The sequence below is a fragment of the Schistocerca serialis genome, chromosome 2 (assembly GCF_023864345.2).
Source record: "Schistocerca serialis cubense isolate TAMUIC-IGC-003099 chromosome 2, iqSchSeri2.2, whole genome shotgun sequence".
Taxonomy (NCBI): domain Eukaryota; kingdom Metazoa; phylum Arthropoda; class Insecta; order Orthoptera; family Acrididae; genus Schistocerca; species Schistocerca serialis.
In genome coordinates this window covers 688,701,951-688,720,867 of record NC_064639.1, presented here as the reverse complement: position 1 = coordinate 688,720,867, position 18,917 = coordinate 688,701,951, and the positions used below count along the sequence as shown (strand labels likewise).

Genomic DNA, 18,917 nt, shown 5'->3' with positions numbered 1-18,917 from the left:
TAGGGCAATTCAGTACCCCAAAAGGATGCCTACATCATTTAGATATTGACATTGTCAGCCCACCCCCTCTCTCTGAGGGCTTTTAAGATACACTCTCAACCAACAACTGAGTCATGAGGTGTGTCGAAGACATGCCTCTATCTGATATTATGGTTGATTTGGTTACCAACATCTTCAAAAACTCCTGGATTTCTTGCTTTGGTTGCTCCTCATCAATAACCACTGATCAGAGCCACCAATTTGAATCCTCTCTGTTCACCAAACTATGTGTGCTGTGCAATGTTGACATGTTTCATACCACTGCCCACCACCCACAGAGCAGTGGCCTCTTGGGGCATTGGCGTCCCACCCTCAAGGCAGCACTCATTTGTCATGGCAGTTCGTGGTTGGAGGCACTACCCTGAATCCTCCTGGAAATATGCGCCACATACAGAGAGGACCTACAAGTATTGATTGTCAGTATCCTGTATGGTGAGCTGCTTATCCTTCCTGCTGAGTTCATCGAACACTCTTACCTCCCAAACAATGACAAGTTCCCTGCTCTAGTTGATCAAGTTTGCGAATATATTTTGCACATCTGCACTCCTCTACTGAAACCACATTCATTACCATGAGTCTTCATTTACAAAGAACTCTTCCCTCTGTGCGTATGTTATGCTTCATGATGACTCCATCCGGCAATCTCTCCGGGCTCCATACTTGGGCCCTCACGAGGTCCTCAACGGTGGACAGAACACATTAGACACACTACTAAATGGCAGACACCAACAGTCTCAGTGAATAGGGTAATGTGAACCTGGTTGTCAGCTTATGACCAACATCTGCCTGTTTTTAAAATTCGCCTACCATGGCCAACAACATCTCTCCCTCCAACGACATCGACCCTCCCCTATGAGACACAGCTTGTGAACTGTGCTATGATTTCACCCCTCCCTGTGACACCTCCCTCTCTACTCCTTCACCCCCGCTTGATACAGTGTTTGCTGTTAAAATCACAAACATTAACACTGATGAACTCTCCATCCAGATTCAAAATGGCACTGTTTTCATTTTCATCATCTCTCTGCTAACTCAATATGACCCCTTGACAACTCACATACAGCTATGGATTCCCTCAGGCTCCCTCCAGATGTTGAGCAGTACCTATAGCTGCCAAACTCTAGAGCAACGGATCCTCTCTATTCTTGTCCCTCTCTGCCTGCAGCTCAGGGACCTCACTCCAGTTGACAAATTTTCCTACTCGAGAAACCTTCCTGTTCCTGCATGTGACATCATCCTTGTCCACCTACATGGCTTCAAGATTTTGTCATGGGTAGCATCTTCTGCTCCACACAACTGTTGAGGGTGTGGGAAAGGGGGAAATGGGGGGGGAATGCTCTGTGGCAACTATCGCCCACAAAAACAGCACATCTGAGTTTTGACTTGGAGACTCTGATCTTTATGATCTTTGTCTGCTTCGCATTGCTTGGCTTTTCTCGTGTTTGTTCATTGTGTGTTTTTGCAAGGAGTGAATAAATTGTTCTACAGTGTACCTTGTGTTGGTGATTTCTATCCTTCATCACACAACAAAGGGATGCATACTACTACACTTAAATGAATCTAATATTACCAATATTTATGCCAAAATAGTAGTGTCCACCTAACATCTTCAGAAACAACAACAGTTGGAGCAGAGAAGCCAGGAAAAAATTTTTAAAAATACTGTAGAATTCATAGTTTTCAGCAACTTTCAAAATGCCTCCATCAGTGTGTATGTAGGAAATTGACACAAAAAGAGAAATAGTACATGTTTTAATTACAGGAAATGTGTAGAAAGTAATATTACACTAATGGTAAAAAAAAAAAAAAAAAAAAAAAAAAAAAAAAAAAAAAAAAAAAAAAAAACCTTGTACTGAAACTTGAATAACAAGTCTGAAACGAAACCTAAGACATACATGGGAACATGGGAACCATAAGTAAGAGGATAAGAACATAAAAAAGAAAAAAAAATGATGTTGCTTATAAAGATAAATATTTCCATTAAGAGATTCTGAACATTACATATGTGTTTCAAAAACTATTGGAGCACCTGTTTGACTACCTTATCTCAAACATGTCAATCAAACAACTTTATGAGATGTAAGTAATGAAATAAAGTGGCAAGCAGTAGAAGAGAAATGCACCCACTGAAAGTGAAAATCAGTGTCAGACTGCAAGAAACATGCAAAGATAGCTGCAAACTGACAGTTAAAGGAAAACATTTGGAACACAACTTACAAAACTGTAGGAATGAAAAGAAGGAATGATCTAAATAAAATAATTCACAAAGATATGTATGCAAATTGCATCACTTTTATTGAATGTTGGAAAATAGTAGAATATTTTAGAACCTTACCATTCTTTGATTAAATTCAGTGATTTCTTTTTAGCTCTTGAAACTTCTTATTTAAAATGGATAACTGCATTTCTCTCAAAGTATGTAATGAGAAAGTGCCAGGTACTGGAAATGGGGGAAGTGGTTGAGTAAATGATAATTTGTTCAAAATAATACAGCTAGAGAGATGCACTTGGTAGGATTCAAGTGATGACCAAGAAGCAATTCAAAAAGCATTTTTCATGTAAAAGTCAGCAATAGCATTAGCACTTAGGGTCATATAACAGTTTTGGTATCAACATATGTATAAACTAATAGAATGAAATACCATAATTATTGAGGTATAAGCAGGATATTATGTGCTGACAGTTAAGCAGTCACCTTTTAATTTCCCATGGAAGTCTGTTGTGCCCAGCCAAAAATGTGGACAGTATCGAGCTTCAACATAAGCTACTCCGTTCTTGGCTTCATCTTCACAGAACTCATAAGCAATTCTCTCAATTGCATCAAGGTCACCACTGTGAACATTATTCATGGCATGAGAAGTTATTTAATATAACATAAAAATGTTGTAGAATATATTATAGGGTAAGGCCCCAATTTACAAAATGATGTTTAAAATCATATCTAACACAAGTTATTCAATATCCATTGGTTCCCCTGTTTTAACAACCTCCTTCAGAATCTATGATACAAAATTACCATACTTACTACAGTTCTTGTCAACAGAACTTCTTCTGAAATCATAATGCACACACTGCAATGTTTCTACCATGACAGGGTATTTTGAATTATGGAATCTATACTTTGGTATAGTTGTTTTGAATGAAAGCAGAGAAGCAACTCACTCTAAAGAGGAGGTTCAATGCAGTTAATAGAAAATGGTTCAAATGGCTCTGAGCACTATGGGACTTAACATCGGAGGTCATCAGTCCCCTAGAACTTAGAACTACTTAAACCTAACTAACCTAAGGACATCACACACATCCATGCCCGAGGCAGGATTCGAACCTGCGACCGTAGCAGTCGCTCGGATCCAGACTGAAGCGCCTAGAACCACTCGGCCACCCTGGCTGGCCGCAGCTAATAGAGCACACTAACAGTAGATCATTAGGTTTAAAATTCTACGTACTTGTCCTTTCACTATCTTATGTTTTAAAACATGACAGATCTATTCTATTTGGTGTTTTTGCCTAACTGTTCATATCTTTATCTTTAGAGTTGGCAATATCTGCTCTATTTTAGGATTGATATAGATGTGAAACAAATACTAACAAAGAGATTGGGGGGCTGGCCAGTACTTACCTCAGCTCAGTACAGCCGATAGATACACAAAACAGAACAGAAACTTTACATTCCTAGCTTTCGGAACTTTGTTCCTTCATCAGGGAGGAGAGAGCTGAAAAAGGGAAGAAGGGAAAGTGGATTCAGTTACTCACAACCCAGGTTATGAAGCAACAGGGAAAGAAGCCAAAGATATTCTTTGGCTTCCCTCTGACAACCATGCCTCCATCCTTGCCACCCTCCCTGTTTACGTTTCCCTGTTGCTTCATAACCTGGGTTGTGAGTAACTGAATCCACTTTCCCTTCTTCCCTTTTTTCCCCTCTCTCCTCCCTGATGAAGGAACAAAGTTCTGAAAGCTAGGAATGTAAATTTTCTGTTCTGTTTTGTGTATCTATCGGCTGTACTGGGCTGAGGTAAGTACTGGCCAGCCCCTCTATCTCTATGTTAGTATTTGTTTCACATCTTTATATGAGATTTTCCATTAATCATTTAGAATTTATATATTCCATTACATGTTTCTCAATATTACTATTATTACTACTACCACTGTTGTCATTATCATTATCATTATCATTAACGTCATCATCATCCACTAGCAGTGTTTGATATGTTCACATTCTGTAGCTATAGAGCCTATTCAATCCCTTAAGAGTTGATATTGTGATACTTTATGTAATAATTAATATATTCTAAGGCATACTGTTAATATAATGGTATTATTTAGCTTGGTACATTTAGACTCTGTGTAACATTTATCCTGCATGTTACTGTTTTCTTATATTTTCACCTGTCACTCAGCCTCTGATTCTGATAGTTCAAAATTTGCTTCAGTTAAGAGGAACCAGATTTGATATGGTAAAATTTTATTTGAGTTTACTTTCTAATTTGTTTACCAAAATTTCACTTTAATTTTTCACTCAGTTAATTACAGTAATTTTTGTCACCTGTCTTCTGACTGGTTTGATGCAGCCCATCTTGATTTTATCTCCTGTGCTAATCTCTTCATCTCAGACTTACACCTAATTTCCTCAGTTGTTAATTATATATATTACAGTCTCCTTATTCCTGTGCAAGTTATGCAGTCCATGGTTCTCTCTCATATCACTGAAATTATTTGTCGATGCCCAAACACGTATTGTATCAACTTGTCCCTTCTTATAGTCAATGTTTCCCTCTATTTCCTTTCGTCTCAATTCTATGAAGAACTTTCTCATTCCCCATCTTATCAATCCACTTCATTCTCAGCATTCTTCTGCAACACCATACTTCATATATTTTATTTCTCTCTCTTTCTTTTGCCCATGTTAGTCTGCTTATTATGTTATTACTTTGTCCATAAGATTAATATTGCTTACACTGTAAGAGAATTCCTTCACATCAGTTACTACATGATCCTCAATTTTAATGTTACTGTTTTCGCTAATCACTCATCTATTGTTCCTCAAAACTTTCATCATTCTTTCATTTGTTGTCAATCCACGTTCATTCTGTGCTCAATTTCATTCAACAGTTCCTTTAATTCCTTCTCACTGTCAAAGAGAATGGCAACAATATCAGTAAATCATTTCACTTGAATTATAATCACACATCTGAATCTTTCTTTTATTTCCTTCATTACTTATTCAATATACAGGCTGGCCAATAGAGAAAAAAGATTGCTTCTTTGCCTTACGTCCTTTCTAATCTGAGAACTTCTTTCTCTGTCTTCCGTTCTTCAAGTGCCCTCTTGTTTCTTGTGTATATTGTGAATTTATAATCTTTCCCTATAGTTTATACCTATTTTTCTGACGACCTCAAATAACTAGCACAATTTTACTTTATTGAACATGTTTTCTAGGTCAACAAATCATAAGAAAGTGTCATGATTTTTCTGAAGTCTTGCTTCCATTATGAAGTACAATGTCAGAACTAACTCTTTAGTGTCTTTATCATACCCAAGGTCTAAACTGATCACCTAATAAATCCTCAGTTTTCGTTTCTATACTTCTGATCAAGTATGTAACTAAGAAGTGAAACTTCCAGTTAATACAGTGCAGCAAGAGTTACTCTACTTGACTCTTTTCACATCCCTGAATGCTCGTGCTTATGATGAGGGAACTGTTCAATGGCTGCACAACATTAACAGATTTGGTATCTAATTGAATGTCCTGTAAATGAAGCATTCATGCATTTATAACACCTTGGTTTGTATTACACACACACACACACACACACACACACACACACACATACCAAGCTAACCATTTATATAAAACATTATAACCAGATGTTTTGGGCCTATTGAAAACATTAAGATCATCTCCTTCCTCCTACAACTTTCATCCAAAGAATGAGAAGAAGTTTAAACATTACAATAAAGGTAGGGTACAGTAACATCTTAAATGGTTGGGTCTTTGCTCTGGTAGAAATGCTAATGAATCATCGGACCGTTCCTTGGTCTTAAATACTTTGGAATGATATTTTTCCATCAGTGTGGCTGAAAGGATATTTCCCACAGCAGATTGACAGGTTGGACACACTATAGTTTATCATTATTCATATCCAGCCACTCATATCCCTCGACAGTATTGGAATGAAAATAGAATGAAATATATATGCTACCATCTACATCTTCAGTTCCTTTATCAGGTTTTCCCCCCCAGGTTTTGCACGTATCCTGGTATTCAAGTGAATAAAGATATCTTGCTACACTTTTGACAGAAAGAGAGGGCACCTTGTATGTCCTAAAATGTTTTGTCTGCTGCACAATTTTCTTCAATAGACTGGAGTGTGTCTGGGAAATCAGAATAAATGATACTGTGCCAAGAAGAGAATTACCAGGCTTGTAATGGACAAATAATTGCTATCAGTGGAAGTTTGTTTTTATTGTGTTGGTACATATTGCACAATAATGTAAGTAACATCTCAACTCATTCTGGAGAATAGTTTTATTTATAAAGCTTCATACAATAATCATGCTAGGTATGTATTTAGTTTAGATCATGTCACCATAAAATTCTTTCATTTGGAGGTATTATAACTGAGTTGGTGATGGTTTAAGCAACCTACTCTTTCCATTTCAACAATTGACAAATAAGTCACTGGAAACAAATGTGCTTTACTTCTCTTGAAGCTGACCCATGCAAAGCATATCCCAAAATTTCAACTGCAGATGAAAAACTTAAGAATATTGACAATACAGTTGGTTGGTTGGTTGGTTGGTTTGGGGGCCAAACAGTAAGGTCATAAATCCCGTCAGATCAGGGAAGGATGGGAAAGGAAGTCAGCCATGCCCTTTAAAAGGAACCATCCTGGCATTTGCATGAAGCAGTTTAGAGAAATTATGGAAAACCTGAATCTAGATGGGCAGATGTGGATTTGAACCATTGTCATCCCAAATAAGAGTCCAGTGTGCTAACCACTGCACCATGTCACTCAGTGGGACAAAACAGTAGTGGAAAGGGGCCGCAAGGTGATATAAACAATTTAAGGAAAGTTCTTATGGAATGTAAACAGTTCAGGAGTAAAGGAGACAACACACTCAGTAGTAAAAGCATGGAGTCATCAATGGATGCATCAAAAAGAATGAAAAACTTGGCTAGCTTTCAGATGAACCTTTTAAGGAATGGAGGGTGTGTACAGGGGAAGGAGTTGTTTCACAGGAGGAGCTGGAGAGAGGTAGCTGTTAGCTCAGAGGGAGACAACAGGTGTGTAGGATAGGAATGCATAAGGGAGACACAGCAGGCGCACGGGACAGAAATACAACACACAGGCATCAGAGGTTGTGAGTTTGTGTGGCACACAATGACAGTGACATAGAGGCATCGGTTAGGAAGGGGTGACATGACAAAGGAAGGCTAGACTGTTGGGCAGAGGGTGTGGGTGCAGTGGGTTAACAGAGACTGCAGGCAGCAGGTTTACAGGAGTGAAGGGTGTGCTGCAAAGATAAGTCTAATCTGCATAGTTCAGAAAAGATGGTGCTAGTGGGAAGGACCCATATGGCATGGCTTGTGAAGCAGCCATTGAACTCAAGCATGTTGTGTTCAGCAGCATGTTATGCCACTGGGTGGTTTTAGTAGTTGATGATGGTTCTTATTTCCCACTTATCCTGAGTATTGATAGGGAGAACACATCAGAGATGTTCAGGTTCTAGGCGACAGCCACAGCTCATGCCTGTGCGAGGCACATGCATTGCGGCAAGCATGTCAGATGGCTTTACTGCTAAATACCACAATCTGACTACTGATAGCCAGTCTCTCACTAGCCACTGAAGCCTTTAGTCACAAACTACTGAATAGTAGATTTTTAATCTTGGATTATTTATGTTTGTGATTTGAATTGCTCTCTGAATTGTTGTATCTGCTTAAGAGTGGTATATGCTGCTCTTGGCCACAGATTGCAGTTTCATTCATTCTGTTGGACAGCTTGGTGACTATCATGCCCAGATCAAATGCTGTGCAGATTTTGCAGCAGAGCTGATTTACAGCATGGCTGCTGCCACAGGAGACCCAGCCTCTGATGGGATAATCCTATGAGAGGAATAGAATAGAATGTGCTGGGTGAGTTAATTGGTCCAGTGTTGCACCAAGCAAAAAATTACTACATTTCATCTCCAAGTCATCCCATCCTCAGTTAAACACTATCCAAGCAACAAGTTACTACATTTTATCTCTAAATGAATCTACCCCTCTTCACATATTGCTCCCATCATAATTTTAGGTCTGTTCTGCTTTCTTCCCTGAACTACCATTTGTCCATTTCCTGTGGCTATTTCATATGCTTCCTCTCCACCCACTAGTGATATCCCATCCCAAATGGACCATGCTGCATCTATCTGCAGTAGTTCAAAAAAGTACCCCTATCCCTAGCTAAAACACAGTCCCACATACTGTTCCTTAAGTTCTGCTTAAGCCTTGGGATCCCCCCAATGACTTTACCCTAAAAATTCCATTCTTTGGCTATCACCCCTCCTTGACCTTTAGATTTTAAGATGCTGCCAGTCCCTATCCCTTAAACACTACAGAAAAAAAACCTCTTAGGTGCAGACATCACAAAACCACCTCTGCTATGGTCTGGACTTGTTTTACTTATTCATTCACTCTGTGATATCATCTGTCATTTACCTCCAGAATCAACTGTATCACTCCACCAACCTCTACATTACCACTGCCACATGTTACCATAAACTGTGTTCTACTCATGCAGAATAGGATAGAAGAGCGGTGACAAGTACTTTCTCACTGTGCCATTATTCTGGTGAGGCATTTGTTCTAAGTTTCTAAAATTGTGGCAACAGCAGTTGCAACAACAACAGCAGTTACAACAACAGCAGGAGCAACAACTGCAGCAACTGTGAGCAAAACAGTGGGTACTGCACCAGCAACAGCTGTCAGCAAGGTAGACAGTGTTGAGAAGTCTATTTACATTGTTATCTTCTGAATGTCAGTGTGCACCCTTACTGTCTTCTAGTTGGAAACTGTACAAAGTGGTGAAAAATTATGCCTATCCTCAGATCCTAGTAGTCTGACTTTCTCTGCTGTTTGTAGTTTTCTGAATGACTATTACAATCACAAAACTTCTGTCATTGCAGCTAAGCTCATGGTTAATCAACTGTTAAGCAATGTAAGCAATGTTACACAGCATGGCCTTCTGGCTTACATTGTTTGACATGCAAGTGTGATTTTTCCTGTAAACAGTGTGATGCATCATGTGTGGACTCCTTGGTCCATGATGTTATTATCTGTCTTGCTCCTTATCAAGAAATCAGTGCAAAGGCTTTAGAGGCATATGATCCCACCTCAGGTGAGGTGTTAAAAATTTCCAAAGCTGAAGTAACTACAGTGGTGCAAGCTATGTTTCCCAATTCCTCTGCTGTTGACATAGCTAGTAGTATTAGTCACTGTTGCACTCTATGATCAATTATGGCTTACAATCAATGTCATCATCTGATTTACTGAGCACCCATTTGTTCAGTAGCCCAGAAACATAGGTTTCTGTAGTTAGTGCAGTAGTTAGCAATCTCCCATCCTCATCATTGACAGACATGCAGAGACAGAAGCACTTTGTTTGCTGCTAGTGTGACCAAAACTGGGTGTGGGTTCATGCAACATTTCTTTCCTGTCATTGTGAAAGGAACCCGAAAATGTTCATGACAACAGATCATGTCCAGACTTCACAGTATCAACAGTATCACTGCCTTTTCTGTGATTTCATCTGCTTTGCATGCCATGAAATGGGGCACCTTGCCATTGTCCACCTCAGCTGGCGTGTATCAACCACATTAGCTGTCAGCATGCTACACACTATCTTGGTGGTTCCCTGGTAGCAGCAGGCAGGTTGCAGTGTCTTATTTTGCAAGTGGATGTTAACAGGATGATGACCAATTTCCAGGTCTACACAGACATGGTTGTGTCTCTGATAAATGAGGACACATACTGAAGATAAGTATAAACATGAAATTCAGCAACTAACCTTGCTTGTAGTCAAGTTGTGCACTTCTTGGTTTTCAAATTCAGGATGAGTCTCTTCTAATTTCAGCTATGATCCCATAATGGAATTTGATATTCATATGTATAATTTAAGCAGCTGTTTGACCCTACGTGAAGGTTGTGCAGTAGGGTTCCAGGTCTACATACCCTTAAGGCAATTGGCAGTGCCTAAGTTCTGTAGAGCTCATCTAGTGCCTCTTACCATGCATGAGCCAGTTGAAGCAGAGGTAGATTCATTGTGTAGTGTGAGTGTTATATCCCCAGCATCATTCACTCCAGGCAAATGCCGGGATGGTTCCACTGAAAGGGCACGGCCGACTTCCTTCCCAATCCTTCCCTAATCCGATGAGACCGATGACCACGCTGTCTGGTCTCCTTCCCCAAACCAACCAACCAACCCAGCATCATATAACCTCTGGGCTATGCCCAAGGTTGTCGTTAAGAAACCTAAAGGAACGTTTCACATTTGTGGTGAGTTTGGGTCCACCATTAATGATCAAGCAAATGTCAATTTGTATCCACTTCCTGGACCATAGGAATTATTGGTCAAATTGGCTGGGAACCATTATTTTTCAAATGTAGATCTCGCTGATACCTACTTTCAATTTCCTATAGATGATCAGATGAAACAGTTTTTAGTGGTTAGTATACCATTCGGCATGTACTATTAAAATGGTTGCCATTCATAGTTGCAAGTGCTTCCACAATATTTCAGAGATATCTTGGGCAACTCATCCAATGTATCCCTGACTGTGTTAATTATTTAGATGACATGTTAGTTATGGGGTCACAGGGAGCAGCACCTGTGCCATCTACGGAAGTTATTTGAGTGGCACCACGCCCATGGTCTGCATTGTCACTTCGACAAATGTAGTTTCTTTGAGCAATGTGTCAAGTGCTTAGGATATACATTAAGTAGGTATGGGCTCACACTCACACAGGATAATATGGATATAATTGCTGACTTACCAGCTCCTAAGGACCTCAAAGAATTGCAGTTGTTCCTCGGCAAAATAAATTATTATGCCAAGTTGTTCCCAATGTGGCCCACATTTCCCATCTGCTCAATCTGTTGGATAAAAATGGTGTTAATTTGTGTGGTTAGAGGTGAGTTAGAAGGCTTTCATGCAGCTTAAAAAGTGCCTTATGTTGGCCCCTGCTTTAGCTACATTCCATCCTAGGATGCGTTTAACACTTGCCACTGATGCGTCAGATTTTGACATTTGCACCGTACTGTCCTCCAAATACACTATGGCACAAAGCAGCCCATTCCATGTGCATCTGAAACATTAACTGCACCACAGAGGAATTATTCACAAACTGGGAAGGGAGCATTAGTTACGCACCATAGACCCATGTTTGCCTGTGGTGCTAAGTTTTACCTGATGTTCTTCTGTTTGGCCCTCTTCAAGAATTCCTGATAAAACAGTGCTCTTGCTGCAACAGTTGGCATTGTAACTATGCCACTACTGCTATGAGATCTACACTCCTGGAAATGGAAAAAAGAACACATTAACACCGGTGTGTCAGACCCACCATACTTGCTCCGGACACTGCGAGAGGGCTGTACAAGCAATGATCACACGCACGGCACAGCGGACACACCAGGAACCGCGGTGTTGGCCGTCGAATGGCGCTAGCTGCGCAGCATTTGTGCACCGCCGCCGTCAGTGTCAGCCAGTTTGCCGTGGCATACAGAGCTCCATCGCAGTCTTTAACACTGGTAGCATGCCGCGACAGCGTGGACGTGAACCGTATGTGCAGTTGACGGACTTTGAGCGAGGGCATATAGTGGGCATGCGGGAGGCCGGGTGGACGTACCGCCGAATTGCTCAACACGTGGGGCGTGAGGTCTCCACAGTACATCGATGTTGTCGCCAGTGGTCGGTGGAAGGTGCACGTGCCCGTCGACCTGGGACCGGACCGCAGCGACGCACGGATGCACGCCAAGACCGTAGGATCCTACGCAGTACCGTAGGGGACCGCACCGCCACTTCCCAGCAAATTAGGGACACTGTTGCTCCTGGGGTATCGGCGAGGACCATTCGCAACCGTCTCCATGAAGCTGGGCTACGGTCCCGCACACCGTTAGGCCGTCTTCCGCTCATGCCCCAACATCGTGAAGCCCGCCTCCAGTGGTGTCGCGACAGGCGTGAATGGAGGGACGAATGGAGACGTGTTGTCTTCAGCGATGAGAGTCGCTTCTGCCTTGGTGCCAATGATGGTCGTATGCGTGTTTGGCGCCGTGCAGGTGAGCGCCAAAATCAGGACTGCATACGACCGAGGCACACAGGGCCAACACCCGGCATCATGGTGTGGGGAGCGATCTCCTACACTGGCCGTACACCACTGGTGATCGTCGAGGGGACACTGAATAGTGCACGGTACATCCAAACCGTCATCGAACCCATCGTTCTACCATTCCTAGACCGGCAAGGGAACTTGCTGTTCCAACAGGACAATGCACGTCCGCATGTATCCCGTGCCACCCAACGTGCTCTAGAAGGTGTAAGTCAACTACCCTGGCCAGCAAGATCTCCGGATCTGTCCCCCATTGAGCATGTTTGGGACTGGATGAAGCGTCGTCTCATGTGGTCTGCACGTCCAGCACGAACGCTGGTCCAACTGAGGCGCCAGGTGGAAATGGCATGGCAAGCCGTTCCACAGGACTACATCCAGCATCTCTACGATCGTCTCCATGGGAGAATAGCAGCCTGCATTGCTGCGAAAGGTGGATATACACTGTACTAGTGCCGACATTGTGCATGCTCTGTTGCCTGTGTCTATGTGCCTGTGGTTCTGTCAGTGTGATCATGTGATGTATCTGACCCCAGGAATGTGTCAATAAAGTTTCCCCTTCCTGGGACAATGAATTCACGGTGTTCTTATTTCAATTTCCAGGAGTGTATTATTGATCTGTCACAAATCACTCCAATGCTGACACACTTCCCTGCCTGCTGTGTGGCCCATATGCCAAATTTGATAGGCATGAGGCTCTACATTTTGCCTTAGACACAAATCAGCAAAATGCTGTTGATGAATTTCCAATTATGGCATCCAAAGTAGCAGCAGAAATCGCCCACAATCTGCTTCTCTGCACGATGTTGACTGCTTTACCACAGGGTTGGCTAGAGTACTTGCCTAAGGTCACTGACCCAGAGTAGCACACCTATTTATCCTTACAACACTGGCCTAACATCTGTGAGGGGTTCATTTTGTTGGCTATGGATGATGCTGAACAGTGGGTGGTAGTTGCTCCTGTGCTCCGGTCCAATGTCCTGACGCTCCTCCACACAGCATATTGGGGAATATGCAGAATGAAGGCAATACTGCAATGTTATGTGTATTAGTCTGGGGTGTTGCAACCATTGAATGCATCACCTGGAACTGCCATGCCTGTGCTCACAACCAGTTAACTAGAGCACACCGTTTCAACCCTTGGTCCACCATGACCACCCATGGCAAATAGTGCATATCGCTGCACCATTCTGGGTAGCAATGTGATTGCTAGTGGTCAATGTCCTCTCTAACTTTCCACATGTAGCATGGATGGCTACAAATACTATGGCAGCTACTACCCATGTCCTATTCATCATATTTGCAATAGAGGGCCAACTTCCACCCCATTTTCCAACAATGGCCTTCAGTTTGTGGCATCTGCATCTCAGGATTTTTGTTGAGGCAATGGCACTGAGCATCTGACCACTGCCCCTTTCCATCATACATCCAATGTGGAAGCTGAACAGATGATCGGAACATTCAAGAAGCAGATGCACAAACTACTGATGACAGACAACTCTAGGGAAGCACTCAACAGCTTGCTCGCCACCTACTAGTCCATCCCCCATGAATAGATGTAGCCCAACCAAAATTTTAGACAGGCACAAACCTGATTCAGAAGTTGCACTGCCCACACACACAGCCATATTACGACATGGCCTCCCATGTATGGGCACATACTTTAGGCTGAACCTCAGGTGGACCATGGTGTAATCATCATCAGCAGCAGGGTAAGCAGAAGTTTGAGGCTGAAGCCAGCAGGAGTAGCTGGTCAAGCAACAGACTTAGCTCCATCTGCAATGTGATGTACTGCCTCCACCTTTCCCTCCATTGCCAACTTGGTGTGCCATCTGCAACCACTCCAGGGACAAGCCAGCCCACCAGTCCACCTCTTACCACTAAAATCTCTGCCCTATTGTTAGGCATTGACAGGAAGTGGACAATGACCAACGATGTTACCTGATGGCCAAACAACTTCTTCCCAATTTGCTACTTCTGGCTCCCACATCCACCACCAGTGGTCTCCTTCCCTCATCATTGATGGGGGTTTAGTATTATGTGACTGTGGTGCCAATGGAGACCAACTGGTTGGTCCCATCTCAACCACATCTGGTGCCTGCTACCCTGTTGGCTGGCCCAAGCTGTGCCCCAGGTTTTGTCAATCAGGCAGGACTCACACAGATGGTGCCACCTCCCACAGTAGCCAATCATGATGGGGACCTATTGCAGTAGCCTTTGGTGGGAATTGCTGCATCTCTCTCTCCCCTTCCTCAGTGAAGTTGGCACAGGCTGGGTCATTTTCAGCTTAAGTGCCAATTAAAGGTGGGAGAGGTTTAATATCTAATGGTGTTTCAGAGTCACTGTTTAGCCCAAGTACTGAGAGAGAGAACATATCAGAGATACTTGGGCTCAAGGTGCAGCTGCCATGGGAAGCACATGAGGTGCTGTCACCCTCAGACTAGTGTTTAGCACTAAATACCTGAGCCCAGCTATTTGTAGCCAGTTTGTCATTAGTTACTGAAGCATTTAATTACACGTTATTGAATAGTAGAGTTTTGACCTTTGCCTGATTTACATTTGTGATTTGGATTGGTCCCTGGATTAGAGTTTACATTTAAGATGACTCTACTATGCTTTGAACTTGTTTTGCTTATTCGTTCTCTTTGTGGTCTCTGTCATTTACCTCTGGAACATCCTCCTTCATTCTGCTGGCATCTGTGTTACTACCAGTGCAAGTGATCATAAACTGTGTTCTACCTACATGAAGTAGGACAGAAGAGTGGTCTACACTCCTCTTGGCCACAGATTGGCAGTGTCCATTCATTCTGTTGGACAGATGGTTGGTGGTCATGCCCACATAAAATGCTGTGCAGATTTTGCAGCAGAGGTGATATATGACATGGCTGCTCTCACAGATGGTCCAGCCTATGATGAGATAGGATAAGCCTGTGACAGCAACAGAATAGGATGTGCTGGGTGGGTGAATTGGTCAGGGGTTGCACTAAGCAACAAATTACTACATTTCATCTTCAAATCAACTTACCCCTCCCCACACATTGTTCTCATCACAATTTTAGGTCTGTTCTCTTTTTTTCTGCACACAATGGTAACTAATGCATGACAGAATATCCTGGCCTCACAGTAATGTTGCACACATCTCAGCACAATTTCTTCTGAGGTTTTCATCCCCAAAACCCACACTTTGTTATCCATAGTTCCCTTTCCAACCATATAACACTTCAGTTTGTCCATTTCCTGTGGCTATTTCATGTGTTTCCCCTCCACTCACTTGACATCCCATTCCAAATGGCCCCTGCTCCATTTGTCTGCCTTAGTTCAGAAAAGTACCCCTATCCTTAGCTAAAAAACAGCCTTACATCATGTTCCTTGAGATCTGCTTGAGGTATAGGACCTCCCCTCTCCCCCCTCCCTCCCCCCAATGACTTTACTGTAAAAATTCCCTTCTGTGGATCCCACCCCTCCTTCACATTGACCTTCCAAGTCTCAGATGCCGACAGTCGCTACCCCTTTAATACCTAATGCTTCAGAAACAAATCTCCATGGCACAGACATTCTAGAAACATCTCTGCTTCCTCTACAAGGTACTATTACTGTAAAGTTCCAACTACCCACACCATATTTCCCAAATGGAGAGCACTTTAGGCATCCAACAATTATCAGATTTATTGACATCCTTCAGTACAGAATACCACTAGCCACCAACACCATTCCTACTCTTCGTGAACGCCATTGTCAACTGCACATAGCACCCAGGCCCTGCTTTGTTGATCTTCTCCTTTTGTCAAATCCTCCAAAGCTCCCTCCCAATATTCCATGAAACCCAGAACATAAAGAAACCCAAAGCACTGTTGCCTACCTATCCACCAAGAAACTCAATCCTACAGATGTTTTATTCTACTCGAACAGCTCATCTTCAGCCCTACACCTCAAGTTCAACCAAGCTGGACTCATCAAAGACCTACTCTCCTCCTCCTGATCCCTACAGTGAAAACACTTCTTGCTTCCAATCCCTCCAAACAATGCCAATCTAATACCAACATTGAACTTTGCTTCTCCCAGTTCATACCACCATCCAACTATGACACTCCTCACTTTCCCTTCCCCCCCCCCCCCCCCCTCCTCCCCAATCCCCCACCAACATCCACCCACCCTCATTTAACATCCCTCAGTCATCTTCCAGGAATTTCTTACCTCCAACTTAGCCTCACCATCCTTCCCCATGTCCATTCCCAAAAACATAAATATCTCAACAAAAGAACAAACAGCCATTCACAACCTCAAGAGCGGCCCTGATGTAATAATCCTCCCTGCAAACAAAGACTCCACAACTGTCATGATGCACAGTGATTATCTGATGGAGGGCTCCCACCATCTGTGTGACTCCTCCACTTACAAGCTTTGCCATAGTGATCCAATTCCAGAACAAAGTAATCTGAAATCCTTAGGCCCATCACCAAATATTTCCCCTGAATTTGTTTCCCTCCTCAGCCTAATGACTCCTTGAAAATCCACCTTCTACATGAAACTTCCTGGCAGATTAAAACTGTGTGCTGGACCGAGACTCGAACTCGGGACCTTTGCCTTTCGCGGGCAAGTGCTCTACCAACTGAGCTACCCAAGCACGACTCATGCCCTGCCCCCACAGCTTTAAATCCGCCAGTACCTCGCCTCCTACCTTCCAAACTTCACAGAAGCTCTTCTGCAAACCTTGCAGAACTAGCACTCCTGGAAGAAAGGATATTGTGGAGACATGGCTTAGCCACAGCCTGGGGGTTGTTTCTAGAATGAAATTTTCACTCTACATTCTTTCCAAAATCCATAAACACAACAGAAATTGGCCAAGGGCTTTCAAATGAATCATTCTGGCATTTGCTTGGAATGATTTAGGGAAATCATATTCCAACTCCACTTACAGGAGTAGTCCACTGCCCATCCAACCTACACCGCATCCTGATCTGTCCTTATACCATTTCCACTCCTAGAGTCTTGCCATGGGAATCATATCTCTGTGGAGAACTCAGATGCAAGACTTGCTATATTTACTCACTCAGCACATCCTACTGTAGTACTGTTGCTAGCTTTTCCTATCCTATCACAGGCAGAGCCATGTGTGAAAACAGCCATCATATATCAGCTCTGTAGCAAAATCTGCACAGTGTTTTATGTTGGCATGACCACCAACCAGCTATCCAACGGAATGAATGAGCATAGCCAAATTGTGGCCAAGAGCAGAGTGGAAGTTGGCATAACACATTACTGAGCCCAACATACTTGAGTTCAATGGCTGCTTTGCTACCTGGGCCACCTGAATCCTTTCCCGCAGCATCAGCGTTTCTGAACTGTGCAGATGGGCTTTATCCTTTTAACACATCCTTGGCTCTGCAATCCTCCTGGCTTCAATACATACTAACCCATTGAATCCACACCCTCCACCAACTGTTTTCTTCCTCAGTCCTGTCATTATCTACCAATCCAAACAGAACACTCATCATGCATTGCATGAACTCATAGTCTCCAGATCCACTGTTTTGTATTCCTATCCCGTGTACCTGCTGCCTTGCCCTCCTGCATTTCTGTCTTAGACACCTGCTGCATCTCTCAGAAGCACCACATACCCTTCCTAACCTCTCTCCTGGCTTCCCACCTCTTTCTCCCTTTACCTTCCCCACCCAACACACCACTTCACTCTAGTCTACATGTCAAACTGCAGCCCCAACATTATATGTTCAGCTAGCATAATATAGCTGCACAGCTGTGTGTGTGTGTGTGTGTGTGTGTGTAGTTTTCATTCTTTTTTGTGTTTGTTGACAATTCAATGCTTCTACTATCCAGTGAATAATACTCTTAACTATACTATTAATCTAGACACATTAGACAAAGAACTAATTTGTTTGGACATAAGCTTATGCCCTGAATATGGCAAAAATAATGGGTAATATTTTATGAGGTCGAGGAGGATTTAATTTGTTGTGGGATTTCCAAAGCCTGCCAAGAATTTACTGGAAAATTATTTTTTTTTAATTTAAGCATATTACAAACCAACATATCAGTCTTGGAAAATTATATATTTTTAGAAAGAGTTATAAAACTGTAACACTGGGTTTGGGAAAGGATTACATTTTTAAGATCTGACCATTCTAAAATACAATAATTTTGAATATGAATAGCTTTTAAATAACACAGTTTTCAAAAAAGGTAACATGGTCTTTTGAAAAGTAGGAAAGAGGGCTTTTAAATGATGTATGTAAATACTAAAACAAATAATTATTAGCATTGTCAAATGTTGAAGTGCTCATGGTTTACATGACATTAAATCACAAATATTTCTCTAAATAATATTTCTCTAAATGAAATATTTTTTAACAGTTAATTATAGTGTTGCCACTAGCAGTCTGGTAAATTATACATTAAATAATAAGACTTAATAAAATACAATGTGAATGAGAATTAAGCAGTTTTATGTAATCAGGGTGTATTTGTTATGCATAGAAAAGTTATCAACAAAGAAAAA

The 18,917-nt window shown here is 42.2% G+C and overlaps 1 protein-coding gene across 1 annotated transcript in view; it reads right to left on the bottom strand.

The window, feature by feature from the left end:
* Positions 1-18,917, bottom strand: part of LOC126456328 (adenosine deaminase-like) — a 127,072-nt gene that overhangs the window by 45,534 nt on the left and 62,621 nt on the right. The window contains exon 4 of the mRNA XM_050092078.1: positions 2,735-2,871. Coding sequence (XP_049948035.1) covers positions 2,735-2,871 — 137 coding nt within the window. The remainder of the gene's footprint in view (positions 1-2,734; positions 2,872-18,917) is intronic.